General features: G+C 35.3%; 1 protein-coding gene across 4 annotated transcripts in view; it reads right to left on the bottom strand.

Moving 5' to 3' along the window:
* Nucleotides 1-854: 854 nt before the first annotated feature.
* Nucleotides 855-15,540, bottom strand: part of Alg9 (alpha-1,2-mannosyltransferase Alg9) — a 242,119-nt gene continuing 227,433 nt past the window's right edge. For all 4 annotated transcript variants that reach the window (XM_081769334.1, XM_081769336.1, XM_081769337.1 and 1 more), the window contains one exon: nt 855-1,770. In XM_081769334.1, coding sequence (XP_081625460.1) covers nt 1,647-1,770 — 124 coding nt within the window. In that variant the 3' untranslated portion in view covers nt 855-1,646. The remainder of the gene's footprint in view (nt 1,771-15,540) is intronic.

Below are 15,540 nucleotides of genomic sequence, written 5' to 3'. Positions count from 1 at the left end.
TCGAAGTTGGTGCACTAACAAGCACTAACGATTACATTAAAAGAGATCATTAATACTTTTGAATTTGGCGTACTGAAAAATTCCCCATGTGATTCTAATGGGAGCTTCGTGACATAATTGACCATATGTACACTAATAGTAAAGCACTAACGAAACTGTTAGTGTTTTTAATAGCACTAACGATTCACTATCGATTGCACTAGGTTTTATCGTTAAGAGCTTCCTGCGAGCGGACTAAAGTTCTTTGCTTCTAGCGTACAAACTATTGAAGCACTAATGCTGGGAATTAGTGCTCTAGGAAGCACTAAGGAGGCACTAACGACTGCACTAGAAGAGATCATTAGTGCTTTAGAATATGGTGGGAATTTGACCCAATGAAATATTCCCCATGTATTTCTTACGGGAGTTTCTTGACATATAGTTGGACATATCTACACTAATAGTAAAGCACTAACGAAACTACTAATGCTTCTTAGAAGCACTAACAACTGCACTAGGTTTCATCGTTAGTGCTTTGTTGGGAGGACGCTAGTTTTTTGCTTCTTCGTTATTGTTACTTATGTGTTTCTCAACTTCTCCTTTAGCCTACAAGAGTGTACTAGAGGAACATGAAACTTAAATAAACAATAAAGTTATTAAACGATCACATTATTTTATGTCCTGGCATAACTTCACACGCCTCGCTACTCCTACTGTAACTTACCTCTTCTTAACAAGCAAGTAGCTACAACCTTGGAAACCGCTCCCTTCTTAAGAAAGCACTATATTGAAACCATGCTCAGTACTTTTCAAAAACTCCCAGGGATGGAGAAAATCAATTTGCTGATGTTTATGAACGAAGAAACTTATGGGCATATGGATAACATCTATTATTCATTTGTTTCAGTTTTACACCACATCTTAAAAAGATGTGTTCGTCTATAAGTGACAATATATTACATCCAAAGTAACGTACATATTTCGTAATACCATAAAATGGTATAAATACACAAAAGACACAAATCTTACAATCGAGAACTGACATCCTTATATTTCTTCACACATTATTAAATTACACCAACTTAACATTTATTTATTATTATTGCAGTCTCTTATAATCTTTTTATCCATAGTATATAACATCACTTCACAATTCAGAGTGGTCACAATAAATTAACATTTCGAAGGAATGTACATTAGCTTGCACTACGTCCAAGACATAAATTATGTCACAGAGTTGAATTATAGTCTACACATGAAGTAAATGTGGTGAAAATGCTTATTTATATAGGAAACTACCCTGTTTCCTCATTTAACTAAGAAAATATATTCTTTTTAAACAACATACATTTTCACACAAATAAATTATGCTATCATAAATAAACTTTCCTTCTTACTTCACAATAAATTTTCTTATCAATTTGTTCGATTTCCAAATACAATTCTCATCAATTACTCATGATGTAAGTATCGTCTCTACTAACACTCTTAAGCTCGTTTAGTCACGTTGAACTTGCAGAACTAATTTTGTTTTGCTTACAAATGTTGACGCACATAAGTATGGTAACATGGAACACACTGATTTTAGTACACTTAGTGATAGGAAAGTTGAATGTACTTCTAAAACTCTGAATGACTGCTTTGAAGCTGGATACACCAACACTTGATTACAGTTCTTCTCCTTTGTTGTGAAGATTAAAGTTCTTTGATTCCAATAAATTGTAGGATGAGAAAGTGCAATACATCTCCGAAATTCCTGGAATGTAAAAAGCTCTGAACACTTTGGATGACCTGAAAAAGAAATGAAAAAGGATGTCAAGAAGTGCCTAATAAATATACTATCAATACTTTTTACTAGTGAATGAAATATGAAACGTAAAACGTACGTTATGAAATGTATTAAGCAATTCAGTAAATTGGCTTTTTTTTTTTTTTTTTTTTTTTTTTTTTTTGGAAATAATATAAACAGAGAGAATGAAAATTAGGTTGGTAGTGAATAATCGCTATATGCAATCATCTTTAATATCATGCAATCATAATGAAAATAATGTGTACACATACAACGCGAACAAAATTTAATTAATCGCTTTGCTTTTCTATTGTCACGAGAGACAGTAAGTGTACTGTAAATAAATATGAAAAGCCAACTACTGTTCAAGAGCTCGAGCTTTAAAAGTCCAGTTGGAAGGGGAAGTTGAATGATTTTAGTTTAGCGTCCCTTTCAGCAGCGAGGTTATGTGAGATGTGGACCTACTAATTAACGTGGAATCCGAACCACATGAGCTCCCGCCGGGAATCGAACCCGGGTCTTCCAGTTGGAAGGGGAAAGGTACAGGGCGATTACACAGCGTGAGAGAATAGATTTCCAAGTTTCTTTCTTCGTTGCTATTTTGAATTGGTTCTTATTCTTCATGCTACTTCTCTTTCCTTGTATTAATAAAAAGATAGAAAGGCACAGGAGATTTGACTAGGCCCAGCAGATGATAGAAAATGGTGAGTGAAAAGAGAGTAGACTTCTTCAAGTATTCTTTTCTTTTGTCTTGGTATGTTTAATGTTTGTTAACTGGCTGTCTTTTGATCTCCACAAGTATTTCAGCCAAAATATTTTCCTATTTGATAGAAATCATCGAAAAATTTTTTGTCCCGCTTCCTCTTTTCAGAGGTAAACGTTTTCTGTCGATCTACCTCAATTCAAACAGGAGTTATATAATAAAAGCCTTGTTCTTTTTCGCTAAACTATACCTTGAATAGAATATTATTATATAAGTGATTAAATGCAGTTAGTTTTACTGCTAAAAAGATTTGACTAACTTTCTGAGTAATTAAATGTTGTTAATTGATCTGACTGAATTGGTCTTAATTGATTAACGATAGAATTTGCACAGAGACTTAGGATTATACAACTCAGTTATAAAGACTTTTTTCTAGGCGGTCAATATTTAGAGATTTAGATTGGAATTTTGATAGTTTAATAATTGTTGCGAACGTAACGTTACATTGGACTGTTAGTTGATGATCTGTTGATAGTGTTCTATCAAATATTAATTCAAGAAATTTGTGAAAATAATACTAGTACTAGTTTGTCTAGTTTAAGTTAAATCAGTGTTTCAATTTGCATTTGTTAAAATCATTTTTGATAAAAGAAGTGAGAGTTAAAGTAAATGAAAAAGTAAGAATCAATTCCACTATATATAGGTCGATTCAATATAGTTTTGATTGAAATTATTAGTCAGTATCCTTCTGATAATTTTTCCTTCATTTACATTATATGTTAGTTACAATAACAATAAACTGTTATGAAATTTAGTTTTGGTGTTTGCTATTTGAAACTGTTGTAATTTCTCCGCTAAGTGTTCGAAAAGTATTGACACGTGATTAACCAGGTAAGGTAAAATGACGTTAAGATTGCTTTAATATTAAGGCTCTGGATCCTGTTGTCTGCCCCGACCCTTCAGAATATAGTCGGAAAGCATCAGAGCACCCCACTGTATTAAGATCTGCAGTTCCTTTCAAACATTCATTTGCTTTCCCTTTTGGATTTTTTCCCTTAGTTCCTGAGTTGATAGCTGAGCTGTAGTTAGCTTAGCTGTTGATAGTTTAGCTCCATGCATCACATGTGGGTGAGCAAACCACATACAAATAAGCAATTTGAAAATGGAAGTAATAGCAAAATTAAATGTAGATCACGAATTACTATTAATAGTATAATATTAGGTTATTGTGATGCAACAACAAAGCTAAAGCACACAGGTAATTTTTTTTTAAAAAAAAAAGTGAAACGAAAAAAGCAACCCAGTGTTCAATTCAAATGTCAAAAGAAATTTACATGTGATAAAAAATCGCGCAAAAAATATAAATCTTAGTGCAAATGTGCAAAGTGTTAACCGATGTCGCAAGTCAAATATTGACAAGCTATAGTGTGATCTTTATTATGAACCAATTTTGAAAACATTCATTTTATTTTGTGTAACGGATTTAAAGAATTGTATTTATTTTTATTTTTGTAATACTACAATAGACTCTTTGTTCACGTTTGAACATCTTTCCTGGCAACTGGTGCTATAACTTACTCTCATAGACTTTGCTTATACGTCATGATAATGTTTCAGCCAATAGAAGTGTATGTGCCTACAAATTAAATAAAATCTGTGTGAAGGAGGGTTTTGAGAGTACGTTTTACGCCTGGGTTCTAGACCCATGGGCGGTGTACGTCTAAGAAGCGGAAAGAACGAGGAGTCATTGTTCAAGATGGACAGTTATTAGTGGGACCTACGTTATAAGCTCAGCTCAATTATTTTATGATTAAGTTCTTTCTTTGTGTTAACCTATATAAACTGAAGTAAGTATGAAGATGTATGTTTATGAAAGGTATAAAATACAGTGAATTCAATCATATGTGTATTTCTTCTCAAGATTTTGCTCGATGCACGTTATATGCATAGCCCGCCTATAATAGCTCTGACATTTTTCTTACTAGTTAGTGAAATGAAATCGCTTAAGTTGTTATCTTCAATATAATCCTTAATATTGTGGTTTGTTGCGGTTGTTTGTGGTGAGGTTGAAACAAAACTTTGTTTTGTTTGAAATACATCATATTTTGCACTGTAAAAGCACTTGGGTGCGTACAGCTTCGTATGCATCCAGGTTACCATTGGCGAAGCTGTCAATGCACAGGTAATGTAAGGGTCCCACGTTCGATTCCCGAGCCTGTTCTTTACGTTTATTTGATTTCCCAGCCACAATAATCATCATAACGCTGGTCAATTTGTTATGTAACAGCTATCACAAATATCGGGAAACCAAATATTTGTATCAAACTAGTGATTTCTAAAGCAAAGTAAATTGGTAAAAACCATTTAGTAGCTTGTAAATTCACATCAGTTCTCTACTGGCAAATAAAACCATTCAAAGGCATTGTATTGAAAAAACCTTGAGTAGATATAGGGTAAAAAAAAAATGTAAGAGCTTATTTTATAGAAATGAAACATTTACAATATTTCTGAAATACGGAAAATTCAAATTTCGAAAATATATTTTCAATATATCTGTATAATTTTAGGAAATTATAATAATGTTGCATAATTATTCTAAATACTTAGAATTTTTGTATAATAAAACGCACATAGAAAGTCAGCAGTATTTTCTGCTTTATAATATTTCAAAATATAGTACAACTAAAATCAATACTGTTATACATAAATTAAAATAAAATACAAATGTTAAAACATTTTGATAAAAGATATACTTTAGTTAATTTGATGAATCCAAATATATTTTCAATTTAGTAAAACTACTATCCTCGCAATACGATAAATAATAAATGTAACGAATAAAATAAGTAATGGGATTATTTGTATACTTGAGTAATATTTTTTTTAAACCCTTACCGATAAAACTATAAACCATTTATTTCTGTAAGCGTTAAATGAGAGACAATATACGAAGGTCATATCATAAGTTTTATAAGTGTTGTTAGAAACACAATTTTCATACGTTTATCCTCCTATTGGTAACATCATGTTAAAGAAATGAAATGCCCAGATGTCCCACAGTTATGCCCTATACGCTAAAGGAGACTAATAATTTATCAAACTGGATGATTATGGAATTATTAGTATAACATTTTGAGAGAAACGGGCAACTCAAAACATCCACGGAAGACGACGTTGTCCACCAATAGTGAGCACTCTATAACTGAGTTATTCACATTGCCTTCAAATATGATTTCAAAGTCAGCAAGCAAATAAGATCTGAATTTTAAAAATCATTAACACACGATTTAAATAAGTGAGTGGAAAGTTGCAGAGCAGCTCTCAGGGCTCCCATCATCAAGTCAATTCAAAAATTATCGAGACAGTCGTAGCTTACTTAATTTGAAATTGTACCCTTGGCCTCAATAATATCCTTGAATAATTTAACGATTACTTGACGGATAGTATCATTAAGGTCTGACGGAACTGAACGAAACTTGCATTAGCTTTCTAAACATTAAGAAACAACAATAAACTGAAAATAATAGACATATTTTCAACCTAATAAGGAAAAATATGTTGAAGTACAGTTAATTATTGCAACGAGACGTTAATTAGTAATAAATATATAACACCTATATTATGCAATATTCCAAACAGATGTAACATTACATGTCTATAGCCACATATACGTAATAAGCATATGGCACATCCCGATATTATTAATATATCCATTTCAGAGTATCTTGTTTGGAAAGCTAGTTGCATTAATGTAATACCTGAGATTGCATCCCCCAAATTACCGTCATGTCATGCATAATAACTTATTCTGGTCCTCTGGTCACGCATATTTTGCATCATACATGCAGTACACTAGTTAGTATCTGTGTATATATATATATATATATATACACTTTAACAAATAATTACCAAATAATATGCATTATTGTGATAAGCTTTGCAACAGCACTTTCAAATTTTCGCCGAGATGATCACAGAAAAAAGATCTCCAGAGGGTAGCGTTTCCAAAACTGATGCAACGTTCCCTCTTTGTACTGCCATACTGATGCGTTGTAGTAGAAAAGAGGTTGCTCTAGCGTCTCCTGACGATAAATAAATGCGGTGACCGATTTCTTCTATAAAGTTAAGGCCTTCGGGACCCCATGAACCACCTGATTCGATAGCTATAGGGACAAAATATTTGTCGAGTAAATTGCTGTACTTCTTGCGTTTTTCTGTTTCACGACGAGCAGCCACGTTGCTAGCTTGTGCTGAGGAAGAATGTAGATTTGAAGGGGCGAAGGTGTCGGAACAGGTAAAATCCCATAGAAGTGCTTTTCCTTTCTTCCACGGTATTAGAATCATACCATCTGACCTCTTGCCGTCTGCAAGACTGCATCCCAACGGTTCGCATATAGAAGGAACGCCTGCTGAAATTAATGCCCTCATGATAATGTCGTTACGCTGGAGTGGCGTGAATGTCTGCCCGCACTATTGGCACAGGAGAGTCCATTTACGACACTTCTACAGGCAGGACATCTGTGTTGCTCGCAAACATCTGCTCCCAAACGCAGTGCACTGGCAATTCGAAAACTGTCATTGGGAAGATGTAATCCTAAAGCAGGTGACGGGATAGCATGGAGCCAAGCGTTTGCTTCAGGAGATGATGTAGCTAGGAGTCTGGCCTTATCTTCTGGGTTATCGGATGACTGAAGTAGAGCTGAAAAGTGATGATTTATAAGAGGATTGTAGTCCTCTCTTATCAAAATCAGGGAGATCTGATCCCACTATAGATGACCACTTAGCAATGCTATCGTTGACATCCGAATCCGATACTAGGCTAAGATCTTGTTGGAGAATGGTCTCGATCAATGGCTTAGCGCCATAGAATGAAGACAGAAAGGATGAAATAGCCAGGTCCATGAAATGCCGAGACTTCCGTGGTTAACAGGGAGGGACGCCTGTAACCAAGAGTTATTGTTGAGTGAACAATTCAGGATAGATTCTAGACTGGTTTTCAAGGTGTTATAGCATTCCAGAAGATCAGCATCCCGCCAAGAAGAAGCACAGCGAAGAAAGTATAGCAGCCTTGGCATGGACAATGAGGCACGTAGTAGGTAAAAGGCAGAGTGAGCTAAAATCAAGGAAAGACGTGTAAAGAAGAATTCTAATTTAGATTTTTTTAAATATATATTGTTCGTCTTGCCTCATTACATAATGCTGCTCCTAATAAGCTGGCGTCATCTACCGAAATTCTTTCAATCCTAGGCGCGGCTTCGTCAAACAGCTTGAAGAGGTTATTAGACTGCTCATTGAAGACTCCGAGAAAGATAACCTCACATTTGGAGAAATTCATTTGCAATCCGATCTCCTTAGCCCGTCTACGGATCATTTCTAATGTCTCTAATACTGTATCCTTGTCTCCAGCCATAGTCCCGTCATCCAAATACCATATGTTCAGTTCCGTATTGATACTGTTAACGATGGATTGTAAAGTTAGTGCGAACAAACCAGGGCCAAGAGGGTCGCCTTGTTGTACGCCACGCTGAGAGAGGATTATTTCATCTCCTAAGTATAAGTTGCTTGGTTGCAAGTAGCACTGATGGACGTATCGATAAATTGATGGAAAACTGTTTTTTACCTGTATGAGCATAGAGTCACGATTCAACTCGTTAAATGCGTTTCTGAAGTCTATTTTCAGAATCACTTTCTCCTGCTGGTGTGGAAAAGAGTAGTACATACGAGCAGCGTGGACTGCTGCTTCTGCTCCATGTGGGACGCAAACTCCCAGTTGGTGTGGGGATAGAAAATGTGTTAGAGGTTCTCTAATTCTATGGCAAATGATTTTGGCTGATAATCTCCTCCACACATTGCCTATTGCGATGGGACGAATGCCGCCACTTTTCTTCCTCAAAGCTATTAGTGGTGCTCCAAAGAAAATAGGTCTAATTTCCGTGGGCACATACCAGAAATAATCAGGTGGAGAAAATCGCAGATGGCATTTGTCAGGTGGTCTTTAACTTTGCAGTCTTGGGAGAGTAGGAGGTCCTTTAATATTGAAGGACGGAGACTGTCCATACCACCTGATGACCCGGAAGGAAATGATTTAAGTGTCTTCGTAAACTCGTCAGCTGATACTCTAGGCGCTACAATACTGGACTCAATGAGATCGGGAGGTTCAAAAGCGTGGCTGTGAGCCGGATGTTTCTCTTTTAATGTTTCTAATTCAGATCCATTCGGAGAAGCTATAGTATCTTCTGAGATGAGAAGCCGTACTATGTTGCGGACATCACCATCTACTAATTTGTTATCGACATTCTTAATGTTAAAAGTGGAATTTACTGGTCGTCGAGCTTTGAAGGACTTTTTACTGTGGTTAGGAAGGGCTTCGCAACGAAAATAAGACCAACATCGCACTCTTTGTTTAACCCATGATGTTAAATTATTCACTTTGTCAGCTTTTGATGGAACGCACAGTATAACGTAAACAAAAAAGATCCATCTGAGCTTCTGAGTCGTTTGTACATACTATCTGTTGCAATACCTTGCACAGAGAGTCTGCCACTGAAGCTCTAGCTCCTTGGGGTACCCTGCGCAACATTTGAGTAGAAGACTTTAATCTTGCTAGAAGCTTATTGCATTTGGAGATAAAAAATTTTCTTGGGTGATCGACATCATCAGTGTATGATTGTGACTTCCGTGAAAGCGAGCATGATTTGGTTTTATTGATACCATAATGGCACCTGCTATTGTGAATTGCTAGGCCTTTTAAACTAACACACAATTTGTTGCAAAGCTTACAGGTAGTCTCGTTAGGCCTGTTTGAAAAATCAATGCTCATGTTTAATGTGGTATCATTTTGGGTTTGATTTTTTGGCTAAATTTTGATCCTGATGCGTTGCTTACATGGGAGAAATCTGCATTTATGGACCTGCAGTCTTTATTGATATCAACACTAATAGCAGTGAAAGGATTACTGATATCATTAGAAGAATTACGATCATCTTCCATAGTTATTATAAAATTTTAAATTTGAAGTTTAAATTTAAATTACACCCAACTACATTGTTGGAAATATAATATTGTTTGAAAAATAACGACCATTAATTGAAAATAGCATATTTTTAGTCAATCATCTGAACCACTGAAGCGATTCGGAAACGGATTTCACCAAAAGTCCCATCAAAACTTCAACCACACATCACATCGTAACAAAGAGCACAAAACCTCACTTCACCTTCACTAAATGAAGAGAATTGCGCAGAACACGAAAGACAGGTCTGCTTCCAATTACAACAATCACGTAGTAAATTATATGTATGCTAGAAGTGTACTAGGTTTCTGAATACTTAGTGAAAATACAGCTACGGCTTATACCAAAGTATGGTGACAACCTCCCCCAGATTAAAAAAAAAAAAAAGTGTGTGTCTCGTTTTTTATATATTAACTTGCTTATCTTAGTCTTGTCACCAATATATGGGTAAGGATACTGCTATATATATATATATTTGAGGAACTTGAGCACCTCACGTTACGCCTAATTATATTTCATCTTAGCAAAATGAATTATTATTTTATAGACATGAAAGTGTCTTTAAATACTTTGTGTAATATATTTGAGTACTTGAAATGATATATTTCATGAATGATATGTTTTGTTCTTTTATACCATTACTAATAAGATATTTGAAACCTTAGAAAATATTTTATTCAATGTTGCCAATCATGTACTATAAAAATTATATAAAGTCAATATATGTTAATGTTAGGATAAAAAGCCCACTATAACACTTTATTATAGTAATAAGTTGGTATATCTATGATTATAATATATCACTGTAATCATTTACTCAAATAATTACAAATTATACAATATTTTGAAAATAAATAATATAAACTTTATTAATATTATTGATATGCTTCAAATATTTGCAAATGGCAATAACTTTTAAATATAAATATATTTTCTAATAATTGTAAACAGGGGTCATTTCATAAATAATGTATACTCATTTTTTGTGACTTAACACTTTTGTTGTTTGGAGAGGATCTCTTTACAGTCCTTTAATATAACTCCCCTGCTTGGCAATGAGGGAATCCCAACATCCGGGTAGCTTCTCTATTTATCAAGGACGTCATCTTTGTAAAGCTGTCGAATGGTTCGGATAACAGCTGCAGAAAGCTCTTCAACTTTGTTTCAACTTTGGGAACAGGTCGTAGTCTGGTGGACTCATATTTGCACTGTAGAAACCATGAGGTAACATTTCCCAACCGTATTTGCGAAGTTTTGTACAGACAGTATTAGCGGTGTGCGAGCGAGCGTTGCCGTGAAGAATCAGCAGACCTGCTCTGAGTAATTGCGGTCGGTTTTGTACATTTTTTCTGCGCGGTTTCAGCAGGAATTCACAATAATACCCTGCTCTACTTGTTCTACATGTTTGTCTATCATCATAATGCCTTAGTGATCGTAAGCAAAAATCATTTGCTTAATCTGTGATTGAGATCGGCGACACTTCGTTGGTCTTGGAGAAGATGGAGTTTTCCACTCGTTGGATTATGACTTCACCTCCGGCTTAAAGTCTCTGATCCACGTATTACCAATAGTAATAATGCAGAATATCAATAGCAGTAAGCCCTCACCTTCTATGTTGAATCTTTGTTTCAGCATCGTTGTATTGTCCAGACGTGTCTCCTACTGTTTAACATTCAAGAAGTGGGGGACCAATCGAGCAAAATTTTTTCTCTTTTGTAAATCACTTGCTAGAATTAGTTATACTGATGCAGATGAAATCCCTGTGATGTCAGAGAGTTCCACACATGTCACGGCAATCTTGTTGAAATGCATTTGCCCCAAGTTGCACCTTCTTTCTTGGGTTGATGGTTTCGACCTTTCTGGTCTTGCATCATCCTTTGTGCTTACACGATCACTACGGAAACGAGTAGCCCACCGAAAATCTATACTATGGTCCTCTGTTATCAAATTACAAACTTCAAGTATGACACTGTGAATATCTGTGGGTTTTTTTGCACGTAAAGTTGCAATCTTTATATACGACATCTGATCATCATTTGACACGTTACCCGAGACACTTGCCTGCCTCCATTTCCAACATTGTTCACTAGAGAGTGCACAAGCACACGTCCTGCTGTCTCAAGACCTCAGCTTCAACTGACGAAACGTTTACCTCGATTGCATCATCCACTCCTCAGTGTTGCGATAATGTGCATTATTTGTGAAATGATCCTCACAATAATAATGACAATATAAATAAATACAAAAATGAAAATAAAAAACACTTAAAAAATTTTATAAAATTTTGGCTCAATCGTAATCTAAAAATCATTTCTAATGGTCCACATGTTCGTAATCGTACTTCCGAACAGACTTTAAATTCCTGGATTTTAATTCTTTAAAAACCAATGGACACAGACACTTCTGGAGTAAATTTAAAGGTGTTCTGAAGTGATCAAAAACATACTTAGTGAAAACAGTGAAATAAGTTGTGAAAACGTAAGTGTTCCAAGGTTCTGTTTGTTTTTCAATCTTCTACAAACAAAGGTCTTTTCGAGCGCCTGTATGACACTCTGGCAGTGCCGCAAGATATTAATGCGAACATTTAACATTTTAAATAACCCTCATACTAAAAAAAAAACTCCAAAAAATTTACCCTTTTCAAATGTATATACGTATACGTTTAAAAGTGAAAGCTGGTAGCTTCGTCCAAGATTGTGCTGGACTCGTTCACTTCTTCTTGTTTGATGATAAAGAAAGAAAGAACTCGAACTCTCAGCTGGTGAAATAATAGCTAAATTTAACAATTACATCAGTGAGTTACTTAATCAGTTCACGTTGTTATGAAAATCTGGAGTATCCCTTTGGTTGGAGCACAAGACGGGCTGAAGATGCAAGAGTCAGTCCACTTTCGGCGCTGATGGGATGAACAGAGTGTACATAATGTAGTTTGAATAGTGTGTCCCTCAAGTAGGCGTAGAAACTTAGCCATGTATAACAAATAATTACAGTCAATTGTCACGTATACTAATAGCAGTAATAATGTAAAAAAAAAAACTTCAACATTAATAATATCCAGTCCCGTTATTTACAAAAGGAAATAAGATTTAAATTACGTTACGACGCAAAGTGGTACACCAATGAAGTCATCTCTTTTCAAAGGAACCCAGAAGAACCAAAAAATATTCGTCTATGTTATTTGGAAAAATGAAATAAGCAATTATCATTATGGAGCAATGATTACAAATCGGTCAACCGCATCTTCCGCGAGTGATGTAAAAAAGTAAATTATTGGGCCTATCATACTAGTTTCATATCATGTTGATGTTAATCAAATTCATGTGCCAATATATATTCCAATTTGTAATTTAAACTGTAAAGTGTTTCGTGTAGTGATTTTAAGTGTTGTGAATTAAAACATAAAAATACAAGTGTTACGTATTCTTTTAAAATCATACACAAGATGACATGATGGTATTAATTTATAGATTAAGACATGAAAACGTAATAACTAATTTGCTTTTTCCATTTCAAATATTTATATTAGTGTTTATACAACTCAATAATATGTACATTATTAGGCTATATCGGAATTAGCAAAACGACCCATTTTTGCCCAAATTAACTTTTTTGTTGAATATTTTGATTTCCTTCACATATTTATTTATTGGAGACATTAGTAAATGAGTGAAATGACTTTTCAGAGATTTCACTGCACAGCGTGCGGAATATCAGACGTCGACATTTATCGACAGTGAGCACGGGGTACGTCTAAGATAATGTATATGAATATTAACTTCTTAGTAGTAATAATTTTTATTTGTGTTTGCAAGTTTTCTTACTTTTCTACACGACTGTTTGACATTTGGGAAAGCGAAAAGTACATATGAGTTATGGACATAGAAACAACAACAATAAAATAAGAAAAATGATTCGTATAAAAATGCTGAATATACAAAACCTTGAAAATGCACGATTAAAAGGATTTGTTTTTTTCATCAATTGAACAGTTTCTTATGAGGATATGTGGAACGCCTCACTACAGTTCACATGACTATCAATTTGGCATGTCTTGCACCTCTTTCAAGTAACCTTACCACACTATGCACATCTTATTTTTGTCGGACTTGTTTTCAGGAAGTGAGAGTTTCCAGAAAGTCATACATCTAGAAGAACATGCCTGGAACACATTGGGGATGTTGAATACTATTTGTAGCGTGTCCTGAATATCACAATTCTTCCAGTTACGCTTTCCAGGAGGAAGTGGTGATGTTTTCGTGCTTGTACCTTGTAAGGCCAGTTGTCGCCTGTTTTGTGATCAGAATCCTCAAAATGACCAAATCGTACATGTTAAATACCGTTTACTTTGGACAACACTAATTCTGCTCTTGTTCAAAGCTGATTTCCTGATAATCTATTCAAATCAACTAAGGGTTCATCATCATTGCCACTGGCGCAAATCCCGGGGGGACGAGGGGGACATGTCCCCTCCAATCTTGGACCTGGGGGGGGCTGTCCCCCCCAATAATCTGACTTAGAAAGTGCTTTTTAGGATAAGTGTGATGATTTGTGTCCGACTGCCACAAAGGAATGTGAGATGAAATTGAGTTATCTTGGCTTTTCCATTTGTTTTAAAAAGAACCGTATTCTGTAGTATTTCAAACTGAACTTCGTGCTGTAGTGCGTTTAGTAGTCTCATCAATATGTATTAATTCCATTTCCGCTACTTGAGCACAAATTGCAATAAATGCCAGAGGAGGATATGCCCCCCTCCTCATGCTGGAAAGTTTGTCTCTGCTATAGGTACGGGCACAAATTCCGGGGAAATGGGGAGACATGTCCCCCCCAACATTGGAACTGGAGGCTCTCTAATAATCCGATTTGAAAAGTTCTTTTTGCAGATAAGTGTGATTATTTGTGTCCGACTGCCACAAAGGAAAGTGAGATGAAATTGGTTTCTCTAGTTTTTTTTTTTTTTTTTTTCATTTTTAATGAAAATGAAGGTGTGCGACTGTGTGTGACGAAACCTGATGTGAAATCTTATTTCTTCCTCTCCCCTAGGGCCTAGAACACGAAGAGTATATAGACTATCCAATGTCAGTAGAACCCATCTTTTCAGTAAATGCGCATTTCATCTATTTGTACATAAATTAAACATAACTGTCTTACAAGGCTGTCTGTATTCTTTATTATCAATTAACGAGAAATGTAACAGTTTCGGAAGTATATCACTTCCTTCTTCAGACTACTATTTCAACTGAAATCATAGATAACATAACATAATTTGTTATCTCTACCAATCAAGAATCATCTTTTTTTTGTTTAAGATGGACACAAGGCCTTTTTATAAAAATATCTATTTGTAGTATCAGCCTAGGCATCTATTCATGCTTCGTAAGCCAACTCTATGGCCTAAGGAACCCGAAGGTTCAATGCCGCGTTCACAAAAGCTCTCCATTGACTTCTATCCTTAGCCAACTGGATCCAGTTTCTACTTTCCATTCCTATTTTTGCGAGATCCATCTTAATATTGTCTTCACATCTGCGCCTATGTCTTCCTAATGGTCGTTTTCCGATTGGTCTTACCGCTAACACTTTGAAAGCGTTCATACTTTCTTCCATCCTGGCTATATGTCCTGCCCACCTAAGCCTCCTAGACTTGATAACCCTAACAATGTTTGGTAAGCCGTATAATTTATGTAGTTCCTCAGTTCATCATTATGAAATTTTCGCCATTTCCCATTCCCGTTTCTTTTGGATCCGAATATTCGTCTGATTTTGTTCTCAAATACTTTCAGTCTATGTCCCTCAGTGTAAGCTACCATGTTTCGAAACCATACAGAAAAACAGGCATGATTATCCTGTTTTATATAATTTAAGCTTCAAATTCCTCGACAGAATTCGCGACGTCAAGAGATTTTGAACCGAATAATAGAACGAATTCCCTGCTTTTAGTCGATATTTAACTTCTTCGTGAATATGATTTTCGTCTGTTAATATTGATCCTAGATTTTTGAAAGTATTATTTAATATTTTAACGCATTCATAATTTGCCGTGTTACGGTCCCGACGCACTTC

The sequence above is a fragment of the Thermobia domestica genome, chromosome 8 (assembly GCF_964235325.1).
Source record: "Thermobia domestica chromosome 8, izTheDome1.hap1.1, whole genome shotgun sequence".
In the NCBI taxonomy this organism is placed as follows: Eukaryota; Metazoa; Arthropoda; class Insecta; order Zygentoma; family Lepismatidae; genus Thermobia; species Thermobia domestica.
This window is presented reverse-complemented; position numbering and strand designations above follow the sequence as displayed.